Raw genomic sequence first — 19,642 nt, 5'->3', positions numbered from 1 at the left:
ACCTTCGCTAGGTACATAGTTAACTAAGTTAGGTAGCAAGGTAGGTACAATAGGCGGAGGGCTTTGGCGGGCGCGAGTTGGCGGGGCAAGAGAGCTCGCGAGGCCGGCTTATGGCGGGGTCACTGTTGCCATCTGCCAGCTGCCAAACTGCTACCCTAGGGAAGCACTGGTTGACTGGGAAGCTGCCAGCTCTTGGTGTGCAAACGCCTCACCTCATGCCAGCAACCATCAAGGCTGTAGCACGTCGGTGAACGCGCTTTCACGACGGGTTTTAACTGGAACTTAGCAAGCACGACTAATTTGAGGAGATGGGCGAGATGCGACGCATTGCATTACCGCTCGCATCATTGCATGCACAGTCGACGGATAATTAGCGGCACGAGTGAGACTCGAGGAAAAACACAATACAATAGACCGTTGTATAAAACTCTAGCAGTATGAAACAAAATATTGTTTTACACTCACCAATGGACGAAAAGTGAAGTCTAATGAAGCAAATTATCGCTGTCTCTCTTACACAGTGGAGTTTGCCTGCACTGATAGTACACCTCGGAGACGCCTCATAGGCATTTTCTTACTCACCAGCCATCACCAACAGCACACTAATACCATCACATGCAACAACGCAGTTCGGCCATTTCCGCACAGTAACTACCCCAGTAGTCTACAATTCCCCTCACGAGAACTCCAACAATCTGTGGTATTCCAAATTCCTTTTTTCTCTCCTCATGGCAGTCTCCAATGCCTCTCTGCACGGCAAATGATGAACCGGCTCCGTTTCTGTACTGTACCCCGCGTTTTCCCTGCTGCCTGTCTCACACCAGAAAGCCACCAAGCCAAATGCTGGCGGCGCCCTACGCCATCCCGCCACCCTAAACACCCGGAATTGCTCGATTCTATCGAGTAATGGAAAATCGAGCCAAGACGCCCCCCCAATCCCCCAGAGATGACAGGCGCCACGCTCTCGGTAAATGTCGAGACCAGGTGTGCTACATGCGATGCATAAAAACATGCATCATGACCAGGGAAAAGTCTGATGGACCAGATTTTTGTTTTATACGACGGATGCATTGAAAGCTTAAATGAACCGATAGCAACGCCGCTGCTTGCTCGACTCGGCTTCTCAAATTTCCCTATCTTTTCAAAAACCAGCGCGCGCCGCTCATATCTCGCTATCTATCGCAAGGGCTTTTGCCAAGGCGCGCACAGAAAAATGCGGGGAAAGTAAATCGCATCCTTCCTGGCCGACTGGGCCTCACAAGATTCCCTATTCCGAGGTCGGCCAGAGCCCACTCGCCATGTCAATCTTTCTCTTTTGTTTCCACATTCAGGCCATCACTCTGCTCATCGCAATCGTGAGTTGCTCCCGTCTTCCTCTTCTCAAAACACATTTTCTTCTTCTTCAATCTTCCCGATCACTTCTCACCATCTCCCTGCCTATCTCGTCAACACTCACTCATCCTCTATTCGAACCACGTAGTGACGCCCTCTCCCGACAGGGCCTCGTTGGAGTCGCCACAACTCCCAGATCTCTCTCTTCCTGCACGTCCTAGTCCAACCCCCCCCCCCCCCATACTGCACTAATAAGTTAGTTGATTCCGTTCAGGGCGCTATTGCACCCCCCAGTGGCTGACGACGCCACCCATCGGACCTGGCCGCCGTGTCCAAGCCAGCCTGCCGGTCCGTCGCATGACACCCAAAACAAACCGTGCTCGCTCCATGTCTCCGTCCCTTGACAAGTCGTGTAGATAAATAGACAGCGCCATCCCCCTCTACCCATGTTCTTATCTCGGCACATTGCCTGCTTCTTCTTTTCTCAAGGTAGCCCAGAATACCTCCTCCAACGTCAATGGAAGCTTTCCCGCTGCCGGCCCCAGAATATACCCAGTTCTAGTTCTCCAGTCGTCATCCACGACAATCCCCCCCAATCCTTCTGTTTTACCTTTTTATAAATATAGAAAATCACATTCCCGTCCTTGCCAATTCTTGAATTCTCCTCCTCTTTTTTTCCGCTTCGCATCTTCGACTACCGCAATCATGTCGGTCGTGGGACATGCCAAGTATTGGGCTGATAAGCTGGCCGTTGAGACGGAGCCTGGCCTGACCTCGGCCCAGCTCATGGTGCGGACCGCCCTTACCACGCGTGAACAATGCATTCGAATCGATTGCATTCGTTGAATCTTCACTAATTTGCTTCTCTGGCTACAGCTCTACAATCTCGATCTGAAACCGGTCGAGAAGGAGCGCCGGCTTTGGGGCGCCTGGAACTATGTCGGCTTCTGGATCGCCGATAGTGTCAACATCGGCACATGGATGATTTCCTCTTCCATGATTGCCGGTGGCCTCTCGTGGTGGCAGGCGTGGCTGTGCGTCTGGATAGGCTACGCCATCTCCGCCGTCTTCATCGTCATCAGCGGTCGCATCGGCGCCATCTACCATCTCAGCTTCCCTGCTCTGAGCCGCGCTTCTTTTGGTGTCTGGGGCAGCGCATGGCCGATATTCAATCGTGCCGCAATGTGTAAGTTGCGCACTTCCAGCTCGACTGCCCACGTACACTAACTCGTGCGCAGCGTGTGTTTGGTATGGAGTCGTCGCGTACATCGGTGGCCAGTGTGTGTACGTCATGATCCGCTCAATCTGGACGTCGTGGGATGCCACCAAGATGCCAGGTGCGTTTGGCACCTCGGCGACAAACACCCCCGAATACGTCTCGTTCATCATCTTTTGGCTGCTGTCTCTGCCTGTGCTCTGGTTTCCGGTGCACAAGCTCCGACACTTGTTCACGGCCAAGGCATTCATTGCTCCAGCCGGCGCCACGGCGTTTCTCGTCTGGGCACTCGTTCGCGCCAAGGGGGCCGGCCCGATCATCAGTCAGCCAACCACTCTTCAAGGCTCCGACCTGGCTTGGGAAATTGTCAAGGGCATCATGTCATCGATTGGCAACTTCGCGACGCTCATTGCCAACGCCAGCGACTTTACCCGCTTTGCTCGCAAGCCTGCCCACGCTGCTTGGCCACAGCTAGTCATCATTCCGACCTCGTTCGCCATCACATCTCTCTACGGCATTCTGGTCTCGTCGTCATCTGCGGTTATTTACGGGGAATATGTTTGGAATCCTGTCCTTCTACTTGGCAAGTTCATCGACGACGGCAGCTCTGCAGACCGGTTCGGTGTCTTTGTGATTGCGTTTACGCTGGCATTCGCGCAGTTGGGTACCAACGTTTCCGCGAATTCTGTCTCTACGGGCACCAGCTTGGCAGCTCTTGTCCCCCGCTACATCGATATTCGACGCGGTAGCTACATTTGCGCCATTGTTGGCCTGGCAATATGTCCCTACAACTTTGTTGGCTCCTCGAGCAAGTTCACTACCTATCTGTCGGCATACAGCGTGTTCCTCAGCTCCATCACTGGTGTCATTGTGGCAGACTATTACTTTGTGCGCAAAGGTTTCCTCTGCGTCAACGACTTGTACAATGCTCGGAAGACAGGTCCGTACTATTACACGTATGGCGTCAACTGGCGTGCATACGCTGCATACATTTGCGGTATCCTCATCAATGTAGTCGGCTTTGCTGGCGCGGTCGGCGCCACTGTACCTCAGGGCGCAATGTACATTTTTCAGGTCAACTTCTTCACCGGGTTTGGTGTTTCGGTGGGCATCTACTATGCGCTCTGCAAGTTGTTCCCTGTGCCTGCGACAAGCAAAGTCTGGATGGAAATTGGTGTCGAGGACGAAGACTTTCGACCGCAATACCACGACGAGAAGATGCCAGACGAGGAAATGGACGTTGGCGTCGCGGAACTGGAGTCCAAGAACTCAAAAACGATGGCATAGACGGTGTTGCCGGCTGCATGACGGCTTTGGCTACCGTCGGGCGGTGCACTATTTCATGAGTGATGATGAATAAAAACGACTATATAGCAATGTTTCGAAATGCAATTGTGAATTTGTGTGTCTCGAAGTCTGTTGTGTTCGTGATGCTGTCCGCTCTGTTATCTCGCTAGAGGCCCGTTGTGATTCGCCTGGCTAGTGCACATTATAAGAGGGAAAAGGCGAGCCTTATTACTGGGTGCTTATTTATGTGGATGGTCTCGGCCCCTCCACGCTGCGTGAACCTTGAAGGACGTGATGGCACAGCAAAAAGCGGTAGCCAGCGCGCAAGGAGATTTACCCGCGCACATGGCAAAAAAACCTGCCCAGTATGCGAATCGAACGCATGATCTTCTCATTTCACCGTATAAATACTAGTGAGACGCTATACCACTTAGCCAACCGGGCTTGTTGGACTGGATGTCATTCGGCGACATTATTTCGGTTTATGTGGCGCTCAGGGCTTCACCGCACCTCCGAACGCACCACACGGCGCACCCCAACACATATCAAGTGGGCCGCGCAATTTAAGGATCCGACAGCGGACAACAGAAGAAGGGCTGCGGAGAATACGGTAGCTGAAGAAACACTAATCAAAGGCTGTGAGTGGCGGCTCGAATAGATGCGCGCCATCTCAGCTTGTCTGGACAGCCACGGCGGGAACGAGTCGGGTTGTGGTGCAGGTTGGTGATACAGTGCTGAGTACTGTATACGCATCTCTTAGAGTTTGTTCAGGGTAAGACGTGCGGGTAGCAACCGACGCGACGGCTATAGCTCTGCGGATGGCTTCTCGGGGCTTCGAATGCTGGTGTGCGATTCTGTAGAATGTCCCGTCGACCGCGGCATTGTGCAATCACGCAAAAAAAAAAAAAAAAAAAAAGTCGCAGTCGCCATTGTCGCATGGAACAAAACGTTGGCGTCGACGCCAGTGCACAGTTGATTTCCTCTTTTGGAGACGGTGTGGCCTCTGGATGGAGCGTTCCAGGCCGGACAAGCTTTTCGGCCAGTTCGGGGTCCAATTAGCACCAAGGTCCCACCACAGGCTGTGCACCCTTGGAATGAATGAGCTTGTGGCGACGAGCTGAGGACGAAAAAGCAGCCGGTTCATGCCCGCATACCTAGGTCACATTATAGATGGAAGTGTCAGCAGGTGCCAAGTGGGGAATGCAACAAGACAGACCTAGGACTTCGGAGCAAACATGTTCGTGGACCAGTCCTTGCGCATCGTGACATTGTGCGGGATGGGGAGAGGGTCAGCGTAAAGAACGGACAAGGCAGCGAGTATTTGTACGCGGACGGAAGACGCAATAGTGAGATACGGAGGCTGGACAGTGAAGAGGGGATATTTAAGATGGGAAAAAGATGTTTGGAGTTGGAGGGAGCAACTTTTTTTCTTCTGTTTGTCGTATCGCCGACTCTCACCAGTCCCCCTCTCGGAAGCGCACCTTGCCACCGGGCAGCCACCCGCCACCCAGTGCCTGTTTAATTTGTCCAAGCAGCCCCGGTCGAGCTACCGAGCTCATTTTGTCAACTTCCTCAATTTTACTGCCGCCTCACTTAGTCAAGCCTCATCTTTCTTTCGCAAGCGTTTGGGCGCTCGCGGCTCCATTTTGAGCTACCAAGTGGCACCGGTCCTTTTGCTCCTCACCACCCAGGTTCCCTCCTTGGCCCGTCAACTTTCCTGCTCCTTCCATCGACGCAACCCTGACGCAACCAAGTGCCGTCATCCGCCGCGCCGTTGGGCCATCGACAGAAGACAGACGTGTAACAACCGACTCCTCGAAGCCCGACAGCCATGCTGTTCATGCACTGTTGAGCGCGTCCAACACAGCAACCGCCGCTGTCCCTCTCGCGACCGTGCTCCTGCTCGTGCTCTATCCCACCCTCCCCGACCGGCAAAGCCAGCCTCAAACCCTCCCGCTCACGAGATTCCTGGGGCCCCTTGGCGTCGCTGTTTGATCAGCCTGCGCGTCGCCACGAGGCGCTAAACTCCCTGGTCTATGCCGCAAAACAACAAACCCTGCCACAATTGTCGTCGCCGGCGTCTTCGCTGTGACCGCTCGTGGCCAACATGCAACAAGTGCACCATTACTGGGCAGGAATGCCTAGGCTACGGAAAGGTCTATGTGTGGACCGAAGGCATTGATGCGCAGGGCAAGGTGAAGCCATCGCCAGGAGCCAGGCGGACGGCCCAGGGCGAAAATCATGGTGTTGCGGGGCACCCCAGCCTGGTCCTCCACAGCGGTCCACCGCAGTTGGCGCCAGCGGACATGGGCGCCGTTCCAGACCGCCAGCGCGCTATAACCACGGGTACAGGTGCCCAGCACGATGTCGACGCTGCAATGCCGTCTCCGCCGAGCAGTAATCAGCAGCAACCGGGAAGCCATGGCGCGTACCTTGCGCCGAGTCAGTTGACTGATCCCATTTTTCAAGATCTGGATCGAAACTCGAGGGGCTACCTTGCTCATTGTAAGCTTGAGTTGCCTTGAGCTCGCGATTCAACCGACACTAACACTGCGAACAGTTGCCAACAGAGTCTGCCAGGACCTGGTTGCTCGCGACGGACCAGGGACCAACCCGTTCCGAGAGCTCATTCCGCTGACCCGGAAAAATCCTCTGTTGCTGAATATCATTGTTGCTACGTCGGCTCTGCACTGGGCCAACAGCTTCAGCCCCAATACGCCGCTCTCAACTGGCATATCTGACCCCGGTGGCTACCTGGCTCAGCTTCGCTCTAGGGATTTAGTGTCTCGCTCAGCCGTGATTGATGCTCTTACGGCCAAACAAAAGGCCATGGGCCACCTTCGCGGGGTCCTTGACACACTGGACCCGGCAGGAAGCGAAGTGACTCTGGCAGCGATGCACTTTTTCGTCAAATTTGACTTGATTGATCTTGAGCGAGGAGATGCAAAGAGCTGGAAGGCGCATCTGGCTGGCGCCAGCAACGTGCTGGCTCTCCTGACCGCGACGAAGCCGAGGGATGCAACTAGTCGGAAGCTCCGGGACTGTGTTGTGGCGGACTGCTTCATGTAAGTAGTTAACGGAAGGGCTTATTATACACATTGAGGCTAATTTGCAACAGCTACCACATATTGGGCTCGACACTGGCCACTGGACCTTGGGCGGCCCAAATTACTCACTACGCCTTTGAACTCTTGCCGGTGTTGAAGAGGACCGAGGTCAACAGCTACCTGTCGTGCCCGTCAGAAATCTTGCAAATTATATTATCGGCCTCGCAGCTCTCTTATGAGCCGCCATGTACAGACTGGACCCTCGGTGTTGCGGACCAGGCGCTCAAGCTGATTGACGAAGCGCTCGATTTTGATATTACAGCGTGGGCGATGCAGCTTCAGCAGGCTTCCAACGTGACGGACATCGAAAGTCGCATCCACGTGGCGTCGGCGCATCGCTCTGCCGTCTGTCTCTACATCTTGCAGGCAGTACCGCTGGCTCGGGCCGTAGGGGCCGTGAACAAGTACTTTCTGGTCGACGACATTCTGAGTCACCTGTCGCAGATTAGCGAGCAGGACCCGTACTTTAAAGCGTCGTCTTGGCCGACGTTTATCGCGGGCGCCGAAACGCGAGATACGGAGAAACGGATGTGGACACTGACTCGATTGATGGAGATTTGGAAAGTGTGTCCCTGGGGCTATGTTTTTGGTGCTATTGAGATGCTCAAGGCGACTTGGCAGATGCAGGACACGCGGCCAGAAGATGAGGATGTTAATTGGCTGCAAGGGCTGAAGGAAATGGGATTTGAGAACCTGATTGTATAAATCGGAAAAGTTGGGACTGGGATATTTTGTCTTTTTCTTTTCCTCGCCTCTTTTTAGTATGGCGTTTGGCTTTTTGATTTATAGAAAGGACCGGAGGATGATGTAATGGGGCGAGATTGGATAGAGGGACGGAACTGGAAATCGTCTGTAGTGTAATGTCATTCTACCGCATCCATACGAATTTTTCACTGCTTTGTTTTTTCATTCCCTCGCATTATTTTTTCCCCAAGTCTGCATGATCTGAACATTGACGCAGCGAATTGCACGCGCCTGTTACGGGAGGGCGGGGGGCGGGGGGATATTCGGACAGAAGCAATTCTCCGATATTCAAGGAAAGAGAAAAGGACAGGCTGCGAGACGTGTTTCATGGCTATTTCTGAGGGCAACAGAAATGCCAAAACTGGAGCTGGGAATAAAAAGGGAAAACCACGCTCCAGCTTCAGCCCGGGCAGCGCTATGCGGGCGGTGCTATATAGCCATGGGTGGGTAATAAGCGCCGCTCCTTGTTTATATGCGCGTTGCGAATCATGTTCGAGACACGGCCGGCCTAAACGGGGGGGAGGGATTGCAGCGCTCTAAAAATAAAGGTTCCGCAGGCGACGGCAATCTTGCTGGAACCCTTTACTCGTTCCCGTGTTCCCCTTGGGGGTTTGTTCTGTTCCGTTCCGAGGTGGTGGTTGGAAACTCTCCCTTGTCACGGAGCCGGTGGAATCAAGACGAGCTCCGTGCCCCACAGCCGGCACTCGGAGGAAGATGTAGACGACGAAAGATCCAGTCAATTCCAGGCACGGTCTTGCATTGTAATTTTATTTTTGCAATGATTCCAAGGAGAAACAAATCACTGATGTGCTCTATGCCATGAAAATCTGTTCCGCTGTGAAGAAGCGAAAAAAAAAAAACGATCGGCGCAGGTGAGGCAGAACGACCCCGTGTTATACGTGAAGCTTGGAAAGCAGAAACAGCGACCGCGACAGGTTGGCGTTTCAGACCCCCCCCCCCCCCCCCCAGCCCAGCTCTGCCTGCCCGCCTGGAACCATTCTCTGCGTCGGCGCTATTTTGGGCTTCTTTTTCCGTGACAGGGAACCATGTCATGCAAAACGCATAATTTGATAGGATTTGTTCTGTAGGTCGAACACATGGCTGCACATCATTTCATATTCGCTTGGTGTGTTTGGCGGGTTCGCCGAAAAGTTGCCTGCATCGCTGGGTGGGCGCGCTTACACGAATGCAGGGTGATTTATAAAAAGCCAAGCCTCTACAACGACGGTAGTTTTAACATGAAAGTTTTGGCCACCATTCAAGTCATTGATTATAAATTTTTGGAAAATCAATCAATAGACACTCCGTCAGTGTAGGTGCTTTGGTGGTACAGACTAGTTAGTGCATCTGTCTAGTAACGCGCATGTAAGTTTCTCGGAGAAAATGCATCGACACTAATCTAGTGCTCTCGACAAGGCTCATGCAGCTAATGACGCCCTTTTCTAAATTTACCGCGGCTTTATTCCACCATTCTACCTGTCACACGTAGCATGTATCCCTCGCTACAAGACTACTGCGCTGCAGAAATGGGACAATGCAACAGTATCACCTTGTTTCCTTGCTCGTGCCACCATCTGCATGCCACCCTAGCTCATCTCCCCGTGCAATTAAACATGAGGGCCTATCATCCTGCAGGCTCAAATCTACAATGGCCAGCTGCAATCCAATGATCAATGCTAGAAGCTTGAATGGAATCTTGTATTTACAGTCTCTCGCCACTTTTTCTTCACCGTCGTTTCTGTTTTGTTCCCTGCAGCAGTATCACCAAACCCCCTAGTGCAGGTTTCATCACAGGCTTCAAAACGAAACCCCAGATTTGGCAACACCCCCTCCTCCTCGCTCCCATACCCACCGCAGAACAGCACCGGCTTCCTTCTGCTCGGCTACAAGACAAGATAAGAAGAGGGGAAAAAAAAATCCAAGGAAAATCAGGTTCACTTGCGCATAGATTCGGATAGTAACCGCTGGTGCAAGGCCCAATTCGTCGGCGGTTCACGGTGATGCACAACCAAGGCCCAGGTTCCCCGGGAGAGTGTGCATCCGTCATGCCAAAAGAAGCATGACTCGGGCGCCACATCAACCTGTCAGATCCAATTCTCCAGTTTCAGGGCAGAAGACTTCCTACACACATCGATTTCCATCGTTCACACAGCCCTGCCCTGCGTCGCCGGGCCAGTGTGGGTAACTATCGTGTACCCACGCTGCCCGGTGCCCCACTCTGCGTCTCGAAACGAACCCCAAAGGAGAAGAAGACGAAGAATACCACTTGCTGTAACCACACCAAGGCTTCCCTGAGCCAGAACCGCTCCGTGAAAACATCAACACCCACCTTCGAAACTCGTCGCAGAAAAAGTCTCCCCTTTGCAGCCTGCATCGGCAACGGGTTGCCTCCCCCCTCATCGTCGCCCGGAGCCGGAGATGCTTCCCGTCTTGGCCTCGACATGTTTTGCTTCACAGGCCACCGCCCCTATCTCTCATCTAATCGAGCCCAACGGGGCCGGCTCTATATAAATCAATGGATTCTTCCACGTTGTCAACATTCTCTTTCTTGCTCATTCAGACTCACAGCTCACAGCCTCTTCCTCCTCTCTTCTTCTCTACATTCTTCGAATTAGCCCTGGTGGCTCTGGTATTCTTCTGTCTTACTAAACAATCTTTTTTTTTTCCTTGACACAGTCTTTTCTCTCTTCTTAAAAACACAATATACCCACCCCCTTCCTCCACAATTCAAAATGCGCTACGCCTTTGCCTACGCTGCCCTCGTCTCCGTGGCTTCGGCCCACGGGGTCGTCACCATGATCAAGGGTGACAACGGCGTCATGATGCCCGGTCTGAGCAGTACGTACCTACTCCCACACCCACAGCTCGTCTCAATCCCACAAGAAGCCCTGCTAACCACATTCCACCAGTCACTGACGGCACTCCTCGCGATTGCTCCTCCAACGGCTGCGGCTCGCAGGCCGACACCTCCATCATCCGCAACCGCGACATGCAAAAGAGCCCTCTGGGCAAGACCCAGGGCACCGGCCCCGTCGACCCCGCCGTCAACATTGCCCGCTTCATGGGCGCCAGCAACACCTCGCCCAAGAACAACGGCGCCTCGGGCGCCGTCGGCCAGGAGGACGACCTCAGCGGCCTCCCCGCCGGCGCGGCCAAGCGCCACGAGGAACGCAAGCGCCAGCTCAGCCAGCTCTTTGGCGGCCTCCTCGGCGGTGCCGGCGGTGCTGCCGGCGGCGCTGGTGGTGCAGCCGGCGGTGCCAAGAAAGGCGGTGCAGCCGGCGGCCTCGGCGGCCTCCTCGGCGGTGCCGGCGGCGGCGGCGGCACCAAGAGCAACCTCAAGGCCGAGAGCATGGTCGCCGACACGGCCGGCATGGGCACCTCGCAGGGCCTGCCCACCTCGGACAGCAACGGCGTCGTCAGCATGGTCTACCGCCAGATCAACCAGGACGGCGCCGGCCCCCTGACGGCCGACGTCGACGGCACCTCGGGCGGCAAGGACGCCAGCGCCTTCCAAAAGGCCGACGTCGTCCAGGACGTCCCCGGCCTCGGCATCCAGGGCCTCTCCCTCGCCACAAACACCGACTTCCCCCTGCAGGTCAAGATGCCCGCCGGCATGACCTGCGAGGGCACCGTCGGCGACGCCAAGAACGTCTGCATCGTCCGCGTCCGCAACGGCGCCGGCGCCGGCCCCTTTGGCGGCTCGGCTGCCTTTACCCAAAACGCCACCGCCCGCAAGCGCGCCATCGCCTACCGCCTCAAGAAGCGCATGGAGATTGTCCGCGAGGCCGTCCCCGAGCCCGACTACGCCCAGGCCGACGAGGAGGAGGAGGATGACGACGAGCTCCTGGAGCAGCAGCAGCAGCAGCAGTAAAATTTGGGCCCCCAACCATTGGACCTTGTCAACCTTTTGAGTAATAGAGCTTCGCTGTGAGAAGCAACATGATTTGCCGCATATACTGTAATTTTCCTTGAGTCGTTAGCTATTTGTCAAGTAGTTTTTTTTCCCTTTTGCTTAGTCAATCCACAAACTTATTCCTTCAACATGTGTCTTCACCATCTTTGCGACCCCGGCTTCAACACAGAAAGATTTCATTGTTATGCTAAAGTGTATCGCGGTATTTGACAGCCATCAACGCCAGAATCTTTATACCAGAATTGCAGGAACCATTAAAAACATGCAAGACAAGGGGAATGGAAATGGTGCAAAGTTGCTTTGAAAATTCCCCAATATTCGCCACCAGGAGCGGGTCTGAATATCGATATCAAATAGCCTTTCCCACAAAAAGAAAAGTAAAAGTGCCTGGGTATCAACGGAGGAAGCTGTGTCTGGACAAACGGCCCACATGTAGTCCGAGGCTGTTTACCATCGGCGACTATAGTTGCATTAGCTGGCTGATAGGGTTGGGCCATAATAAATAGTAGAGGCTTACCTAAAGGCCGAATTGGTAGGCTTGCGACGCTTCGCCTTGGGGGGAGCAATTCTCTCTGGCCGGCGCCGCGCCTCCGAGTCTGTCGAAGGCCTGCGGGCCGAAACTCCAAGCAGCTCTGCTTCAAGTGAGTTGAGATCTGAGGACCGGCTTGAGACTGATGAGGTTCTTGATCGGGGCGAACGAGAAGGGCTAGAACGTCGCTGCAGTGAGCGCGACCTTCGTCGATCTAGAGGCGGCAGATCGTCAATGTCTCGATTTCTGCTGGTGCTCCGCGATCGGTCTCGACTGCTGCGTCGGAATCTCTTGGGTGGCCGGCCATCACCCTCAACATCGTCTTGCACCGATGACTCGGATTTCGTTCTGTTCCTCGCGGTGGAGCTTCTGTCGTCATTGTCCCGATCCTTGTGTCCGTTGATGCTACGGACGTTCCTCTCAGATAGTTTTGAGGAATTGGAAAAGGCAGAGGTGGCATGTTCGTCTGTTGGTTTCAGAACATGTGCTTCCACTACTGTGACGGGCTTTGGCGGCAGCGACGGGATACTTTGAAGGAGTGTGGGAGTCTTCTCAACTGCTTTTGGCGTATGAGAGTCTCGTCTGATTCCATCGCCGGGTTTACTATGGTTGGCGCGTCCATGGGTTTGCTCGCTATTGCTGCTTCTTCTGCGACCCTCGGCATTGGCGTGGGGTGACCGTTGTGCGCTTGGCGTACGCTCATTGAGCGAATCCTTTGACAGTTGCCGTTGCATCGGGGGTTGATTCGACCCCTGGTTACCCGCAGAAGAGCGTCTCCTATTACTGCCTTGTTTTCCTTGCCGATTTTGAGCCCCTTGCTGATGTTGACCATTTGTATTGCCCTGATTGTGGTTATGGATGACCGGTATAGCTTTGGGGCTTCCATGATGTCGCCCAGGATGGTGCTCCTTTATGTCCTTGGGTCTGTTTTGCTGGTCGTGCTTTCGTTTGTTATTTCTTTGATCGCGCCCGTGGTCAATCTCATGCACACTCTTTGGCGGTTTTGGTGGTAGCGCATGAGTGATGGGCGCAGGAGGAGAGGACGCGGCTGGCTTTGGCGGAGAAGACGCCACCTTGGGAGCTTGAGGCTTGGGCGGCGATGAAGCAGAGCTTCTGTGAAGCGGCTGTGGTCGCTGAGGATGGCGTTTCTGGCCGTTGGCAGACCCTTGTGCGTATGATCCGCTGTAAGCTGGCCGTGGTGCAACAAACTGCTGGCTGTCTTGTGCCGGGTACGGATAACCGCCGTAGCTTTGCGGCACTCCCGTCGCTGTGCCATATTCTTGCGACGGCCTTGGATATGACGGCCGTGGATGCTGCGCAGGATAAGATTCAGAAGGCGGAGGGTAAGACGGAGGCGGGTAGTGATGCTGTCCATGGTTGGGTGGAACGGGTGGCGGTGGTTGCCCTTGGCCTGGAGGATAATGGTATTGCGGAGGATACGGAGGAGGTTGCGGCGGCGGCGCAGGGTAAGAATGAGGCGGTGGAGGATATCCTGGAGGCGGCGGATAATGCGCACCATAGCCTGCGGGAGGTGGTGGAGGACCGTACTTGGTGATGATGGGCCCTTTAGACTTTCTACCGTCACTCTGTTGCGCGCGGCCGCTTCCGGGTCGCGTCGCAGAGGCAGTTCTCCAAGCCGCAAGTCCGCTGTGAGAGACATTAGTATATGGACTAGAGCCAAGTGGAAACCGTCTTACGCTGGTGTCTCGCGTGTTGGCTCTGGACAGGCGACAGCCCAGTGTCCCATGCCACCGCAGTTATAACACTGCGGCTCCTCGGGGCGACTGGACTGGGTCGCGACTTGATGGGTCATTTTGGCAAGACTAGAGTGTTTCAGCAAATCCGCTTTATAAAAGCCGTCTCAAAGTTGTGACTGTGTACGCCGCGTATTAGGGCGTCGCCATGAGGATCAATGGCGTGTCTCGCGTTAAAGATGTTGTTAACGATAAAGTAAGAGGTACAAGTCCAAGTCTTTAGGTTGTATATCGAGCTGGAGTTCAAAGAAGATTGGGATTGGTTGAAATCTGAAAGAGCGCAATCGTGTTAGCGAGCAGCGTTGGATGCCTGTAATGACTGGATGAGTGTCACTCACGAGCGGGCCCAGGGAAGCGGGCAGTTGCCTTGACCGGCGCTGCGGCGAAAGCACCGGCAGATCTCACAGTATACCCCTCCCCAAGCGAGTTTCGCAAGCGGGAGAGGGGCTTAACGACACAAAACCGCGCAGGAAAGACGAGGCGCGGTGACCTGTTTGGTGTTGATGAGTGCCGGCGCTTGGCTCAGCAGCGCCTCGGTGCATGAGACGTTGGACCACCCACGTGAGGTGCTGACGCACGGGCCATGCACGTACTGAGTTTGGCTTGCGATCTTGCAGACAGCTTATTCATAGGTACCCAACAAGGAGCAGCGCAAGCAGGCAGGGCCAGGTCGACTTGAAAGTCGTGATATATGTCGGTATATTATTTTTGTCTCATGTCCCATATCCGCAGTCCATGTGCGAGTCTTCCACTTTATGCGGTGCTTGGGTTTGTGCATCGGAGAATTGGTGAATCACAAACGCTGGCTCACCATCTGTAGCGGCAAATGGAGTGTGGAGGAGCGCTAAACAGCTGTCTATAATTGAGCAAAGCATAGGTAACTACCATCTTCCCTGTGTGAACCTTGTACAAGCATGCTTTCTATCCCCCATAATTAAATCCGTATCTGTTCCATCATCTACTTCTCAATAGCTCGGGGTCAACACAGCTGCCGCAGCGCAGCGGTTGGCTGCTCTTCCTGAGCTCAACCTAGGGGCCCACTCCGTCGTGGTGATGATTTCTCAGCCAGCGCCAGAAAGTTGCCCGCCACAGCTCCGCCAAACATCCTCTGCGCCTGTCGACGGCAGCTTACGTGCCATATTTACCGGAAACGCCCGCTGCGCTGGCACAATGCCTTCTTCGACTTGATAGCTTCTCTTCCGCCGCTTCCTTTTGCTATCCCCAGCACCCGCCCGCCCGAACATGTTGGCTATTTCTGAAAGCGCCCCTCCAGTCACGACCTTTGCCTGGAGCCGATCTCGCCACGCCCGACCTCGACGAAGCTACCTACCCCCTTGCGCTACAGCTGTTTGACAGGCTTATAACTCCAACATCTAAATCGACTTGCTCTGGGATCGAATCTTGTTTGCCGTCGACACTACAGCGAGCCGTGACCGCCACGACGCGAGGCGCTGATTACTATGCCTGGCCTACCGAGTGAGCAGCCCACCCACCACCCACCCCTCGGCCTGCTTCCGCAGCAGCTGGATCTAACAACGCCCTCGGACAGCCTCGGTCGATTTGGACGAGTGCATCTCGCGCCTCTATAAGAAGGAGCTCCTGGCCGAATCGGTCATTGAAGCGATATGCGCCAAGACAAAGGAGCTGCTCATGCGCGAGAGCAATGTCGTCCACGTTCAGGCCCCCGTGACGGTTGTCGGCGACATTCACGGCCAGTTTTACGACCTCATCGAAATCTTTCGCATAGGCGGCTACTGCCCAGACACAAATTATCTTTTTCTAGGTACGATTTCCCCAACTCTACCTGTGCGTCTAGCACACCCAGGACTGACCATGACGTTGCAGGAGACTATGTCGACCGTGGCATGTTTAGCGTCGAAACCATTTCCCTGCTTGTTTGCTTAAAGTTGCGATACCCCGAGCGCGTCCACCTGATCCGCGGCAACCACGAATCACGAGGCGTCACTCAGTCATATGGATTTTATACCGAATGTTCTCGAAAATACGGCAATGCCAACGTGTGGCACTACTTTACCGACATGTTTGACTTTATGACGTTGAGCGTGGTGATTGATAATCAAATATTCTGTGTCCACGGAGGTATGAGCACGACAGGAGCTGACGATTTCAGCCCAGAGCTGACATGATGGCAGGGCTATCTCCGTCGATACACTCGATTGACCAGATAAAAATCATTGACCGCTTCCGCGAGATTCCTCACGAGGGCCCCATGGCGGACCTGGTATGGTCCGACCCCGACCCCGAACGAGACGAGTTTTCGCTATCCCCTCGCGGTGCGGGCTACACCTTTGGCGCCCAGGTAGTCAAGAAATTCCTGGCCGTCAACAACATGTCGCATATCCTGCGTGCGCACCAGCTGTGCCAAGAAGGCTTCCAGGTGCTATACGAGGACCGTCTGAGCACGGTCTGGAGCGCGCCCAACTACTGCTATCGCTGCGGTAACATGGCGAGCGTGCTCGAGGTCAACGTCAACGGCGACCGCTTCTTCAACGTTTTTTCGGCGGCGCCGGAGAATGACCAGGTCAAAGACATGCAGCCCGGCCTGGATAAGACTGGTGACGGGAATGCATTGCCAGACTATTTCCTTTAAAGGCTGCAATGAGTCGTGTAAGCTTGGACTTGGCGTGTATCGTATTCAGAATCATCGTCACTTTTTTGCCCCGTGTCACCTCACCCGATTGCATTTGAGACTATGTATCCTGTGCCGGAGAGCTACAATCCATGTAGCCCATCTTTCCATGACATTTACGCCTAGAATTTTATTTTTAGTGTATAATAGAATTGTCGTGCTATAGGAATGCCAGAATGTGGTGTCGTGGAATCATTAAAACAAGAACAGCAACATGCTAGCCTGACCATTTCCTCTGTTTTCCTTTCTTTTTTCACATACATCGCAGCTTTTGTGTTCCCTCTACCAGTCCTTGCTAATGTCGAAGCTCCACTCGAAATGGAGATGAGTCTTTTTGTCGTCATCGACGAAGCTGGAGACGGCGTTGTAGTGACCGCGCGCGAGCATGCCGGAGGGAGCCTCCTCTTCTTGGACTGCACGAGAGGTGTGTTAGTGGCTTGCGGCAACAGAAGCACGTGCGTGGTATTTTCCGGCGTACATTTCTTGGTGTAGGTAGATTGGTTTTGGGTGTTGGGAGCATAGCTGCCCTGTGTGGCAAGTTAGCAGGTGTCCAACGCATCTCGCAAAAAGGGAGAAGGGGGATGAGGCCGCCGCGTACAATCATCTCCGAGTCCTTGGAGACGCGGATGCCCTTGCGCTTGACGACCTGGACGTAGTGGAGGCCGCTGAGGATCTCGTGCTGGACCTTGAACTGGGCGCTCATGGTGAATTTGGCACCCTCCTTGATCTTGAAGGGCTTGTCCTTGAGCGAGGTCTCGCTGCCGGGCTGGGAGAGGTCGATGGTGACGGGCGCGCGGCCGGGCGAATCCATGGTCAGGGAGAGGATGATGCAGACGCGGGAGTCCGAGGGGTCGGAGAGGTCCTTGCCGCCGCCGAGGCCGAGGGATTGCTTGTAGCGCTGGAGGGACTCGTCGCCAGCATCTGGGAGGTTTTTTTGTTAGCCGGGAATGCAGCAGGAGGAGGAGGAGGAGGGGCATTGCGGGGAAAGCTCGAGAAAGTCAATTGAGGAGCGCATCATGCGCCTACAGCTTGTCTCTGAGCGTAAAATGTAAAATGCAGTTGCGGCTACTGCAGCACGTCGCTTGTATCACTTACCCATCTTTTCGTACTCGGCGAGGGACTGCTTTGGCTGGGAGAGCTTGTAGCCCTGCGTCTCCTCGGGCATGGTGTCGTCGTCGTGGGAAGCCATGGTGCCGGGGGGGGGGGGGTATCGAGGTGTCTGGGAGCAAGCAAAAAAGGCAAAAAGAGTGGCAGAAGAACTGCTTTCAAACCCAATCTAAAGATGGCAGAGAAGGAAAAGAAAAGGAGAAAGAAGTGGCAGCTCTGCGACGAGTCGGTGACGATGGAGGGGCTTTGGCGCATGAGACGTGGTGGGGGAGTGTTGATTGGCACGGGCGCTTGATTGGACAGGCCGGAGAGCGGCGTGGCGCCGAGCAAGGGGATACGACACAACTGGGGAAGCTCTGTTATGACAGATGAAGCTTGGTTAATTGGTCATGAAATTTCCTTTTATTTGGGCCAGTGTTTGTTCCAATCAAAGGAGCGGAGTATCCGTTGGCGCAAGGACGCTTGAGTGCCTTTGTTACATACAGATGGCCCGAGAGTAGGCTAATATTATAGTGGCAGATTTTGTTTGGGCGCTTACACTGGTTGGCTGCGGGGAACAGGCTCGTAGAATGCGGTGAAACGCGAACTGTCAAAGGTGTACGTAGATGGAGGAACAACAAGGGCAACAAAGCAGCACAGCTGAGTGTCTGTGCCACCAGAAGGCCTGTACATTTACTATGACAGACATCATCTGGTCTATATATTCGGTACCAAGCAAAGTACTATATTCCTCCTTCGAATACCTCTTGTTATCATTACCAACTAGTTTGGTTAATTCATGTAGTGATAATTACAATAAGAGAACGGGTTGTAACTTACTTTAATGATTATTTCTATTTGAAATTCAACACAACTAAAGTAGACTTACATCAAGTGTACATTTTAGTGAAAGGAAAAAAACTTTTACGTATAACTTTTTTTGTCCCGTCATATATCGTGGTACTCCACAACTATTCTGTACTCTCCCGTCGTCATCAAATAATACCAGGAATGAACCTCTTTGTCTTTGCATGCCACTCCTCCCACTCTTTGCCAAACAACTCCTTGAGCATCGTCTCTTCCTGCACCACCCTCACACCCAGCAGTATTGTCAGCCACAGCCCAGTGACGGCATACACCACCGCGCTCCAGCCCTGCACGAGCGGCCAGTATCGCGACGACACAAAACAAGCCACAGCACCGTCAAACCTGAAGAAAACAAGATAATAAGCCGCCCCTATCAGCGCGAGTCCTGTGTAGCTCGGGTGCTGCATGTACTTGTAGATGCCGCTCGTGACCAGCCCATGCGGCTTGGCCAGCCCAAAAGTGAAATTCCGGCCGAGGTGGCTGTACGCCATCCTGCGCAGCAGTGCGCCGGCGAGAATGAACAAGAGCGAGAGCCCCGTGACGGCATTCCAAGCGAACAGCGACGGGTTGCGCTGTCCGGTCCCCTCGGCGGGACAGAGGGCGGCGACCACCGCCGGCGGGCTCACGGCGAGCGCGGCATAGTACACCGCCAGGCCAGAGACGAGAACGACGTTGCGCAGAACAGAAGACGTGGCGTTCGAGGCCTTTAGATAGTCCTTGCCCCAGGCACGACCTGCTGATATGCGGTTGGGTGGGATTAGGGCGCGCGCGGTGAGAAGGCCCGAGGTGAGGACCGCCGCGGAAAAGGTGAGCCGGCTGATGATAGAGTATTCTTGCATTGCTTCACTAGGGGCAAACTTGCACAATGGCCTTTGAATAAAATGAGATGCACGAGGTAAGTGAAGAGACAGACGAAGTTTGATGCTTTTATTCACTTCGTCTCTGTGAGGAATGACGTGCCGCATGCGGTGCGTCGATACGTTTTGAGAGTGTCTGTAGCATGGTGCCAAATCCGGCGACAGGCTGAAGGTGCTATTCTGTAGGACATTGTTCCGTGGAACTTGCTGTGCGATTGAGTTTAGTATTCAAAAGCTTAGACTGTTTTCAAAAGATTCTTCTATAATGTTTATTTTCATGTTGGAGCGAGCAACTTGGCA

General features: G+C 54.1%; 8 protein-coding genes across 8 annotated transcripts; 4 read left to right on the top strand and 4 right to left on the bottom strand.

The window, feature by feature from the left end:
* Nucleotides 1-2,037: 2,037 nt before the first annotated feature.
* LMH87_012304 (uncharacterized protein) lies at nucleotides 2,038-3,835 on the top strand (the record flags this gene model as incomplete). Its single annotated transcript, XM_056201590.1, has 3 exons — nucleotides 2,038-2,121; nucleotides 2,209-2,518; nucleotides 2,571-3,835. 3 exons carry the CDS (start codon nucleotides 2,038-2,040, stop codon nucleotides 3,833-3,835), a joined length of 1,659 nt encoding a protein of 552 aa, XP_056053328.1.
* A 2,036-nt stretch (nucleotides 3,836-5,871) lies between these two features.
* On the top strand, nucleotides 5,872-7,647 carry LMH87_012303 (uncharacterized protein; the record flags this gene model as incomplete). The annotated part of the gene is made up of 3 exons (XM_056201589.1): nucleotides 5,872-6,340; nucleotides 6,396-6,900; nucleotides 6,954-7,647. 3 exons carry the CDS (start codon nucleotides 5,872-5,874, stop codon nucleotides 7,645-7,647), a joined length of 1,668 nt encoding a protein of 555 aa, XP_056053327.1.
* Nucleotides 7,648-10,418: 2,771 nt separating this feature from the next.
* On the top strand, nucleotides 10,419-11,557 carry LMH87_012302 (uncharacterized protein; the record flags this gene model as incomplete). Its single annotated transcript, XM_056201588.1, has 2 exons — nucleotides 10,419-10,524; nucleotides 10,596-11,557. 2 exons carry the CDS (start codon nucleotides 10,419-10,421, stop codon nucleotides 11,555-11,557), a joined length of 1,068 nt encoding a protein of 355 aa, XP_056053326.1.
* A 489-nt stretch (nucleotides 11,558-12,046) lies between these two features.
* On the bottom strand, nucleotides 12,047-13,941 carry LMH87_012301 (uncharacterized protein; the record flags this gene model as incomplete). Its single annotated transcript, XM_056201587.1, has 4 exons — nucleotides 12,047-12,059; nucleotides 12,117-12,594; nucleotides 13,645-13,775; nucleotides 13,826-13,941. 4 exons carry the CDS (start codon nucleotides 13,939-13,941, stop codon nucleotides 12,047-12,049), a joined length of 738 nt encoding a protein of 245 aa, XP_056053325.1.
* Nucleotides 13,942-13,961: 20 nt separating this feature from the next.
* LMH87_012300 (uncharacterized protein) lies at nucleotides 13,962-14,467 on the bottom strand (the record flags this gene model as incomplete). The annotated part of the gene is made up of 3 exons (XM_056201586.1): nucleotides 13,962-14,152; nucleotides 14,221-14,372; nucleotides 14,457-14,467. 3 exons carry the CDS (start codon nucleotides 14,465-14,467, stop codon nucleotides 13,962-13,964), a joined length of 354 nt encoding a protein of 117 aa, XP_056053324.1.
* Nucleotides 14,468-15,342: 875 nt separating this feature from the next.
* On the top strand, nucleotides 15,343-16,493 carry LMH87_012299 (uncharacterized protein; the record flags this gene model as incomplete). Its single annotated transcript, XM_056201585.1, has 4 exons — nucleotides 15,343-15,358; nucleotides 15,432-15,665; nucleotides 15,728-15,982; nucleotides 16,036-16,493. 4 exons carry the CDS (start codon nucleotides 15,343-15,345, stop codon nucleotides 16,491-16,493), a joined length of 963 nt encoding a protein of 320 aa, XP_056053323.1.
* Nucleotides 16,494-16,814: 321 nt separating this feature from the next.
* LMH87_012298 (uncharacterized protein) lies at nucleotides 16,815-17,721 on the bottom strand (the record flags this gene model as incomplete). Its single annotated transcript, XM_056201583.1, has 4 exons — nucleotides 16,815-16,945; nucleotides 17,011-17,059; nucleotides 17,131-17,453; nucleotides 17,628-17,721. 4 exons carry the CDS (start codon nucleotides 17,719-17,721, stop codon nucleotides 16,815-16,817), a joined length of 597 nt encoding a protein of 198 aa, XP_056053322.1.
* Nucleotides 17,722-18,613: 892 nt separating this feature from the next.
* On the bottom strand, nucleotides 18,614-19,324 carry LMH87_012297 (uncharacterized protein; the record flags this gene model as incomplete). The annotated part of the gene is made up of 1 exon (XM_056201582.1): nucleotides 18,614-19,324. The coding sequence occupies one exon, from the start codon at nucleotides 19,322-19,324 to the stop codon at nucleotides 18,614-18,616; it is 711 nt and encodes a 236-aa protein (XP_056053321.1).
* Between the last annotated feature and the right edge of the window lie 318 nt (nucleotides 19,325-19,642).

Source organism: Akanthomyces muscarius, chromosome 4 (assembly GCF_028009165.1).
Source record: "Akanthomyces muscarius strain Ve6 chromosome 4, whole genome shotgun sequence".
NCBI lineage: Eukaryota > Fungi > Ascomycota > Sordariomycetes > Hypocreales > Cordycipitaceae > Akanthomyces > Akanthomyces muscarius.
This window is presented reverse-complemented; position numbering and strand designations above follow the sequence as displayed.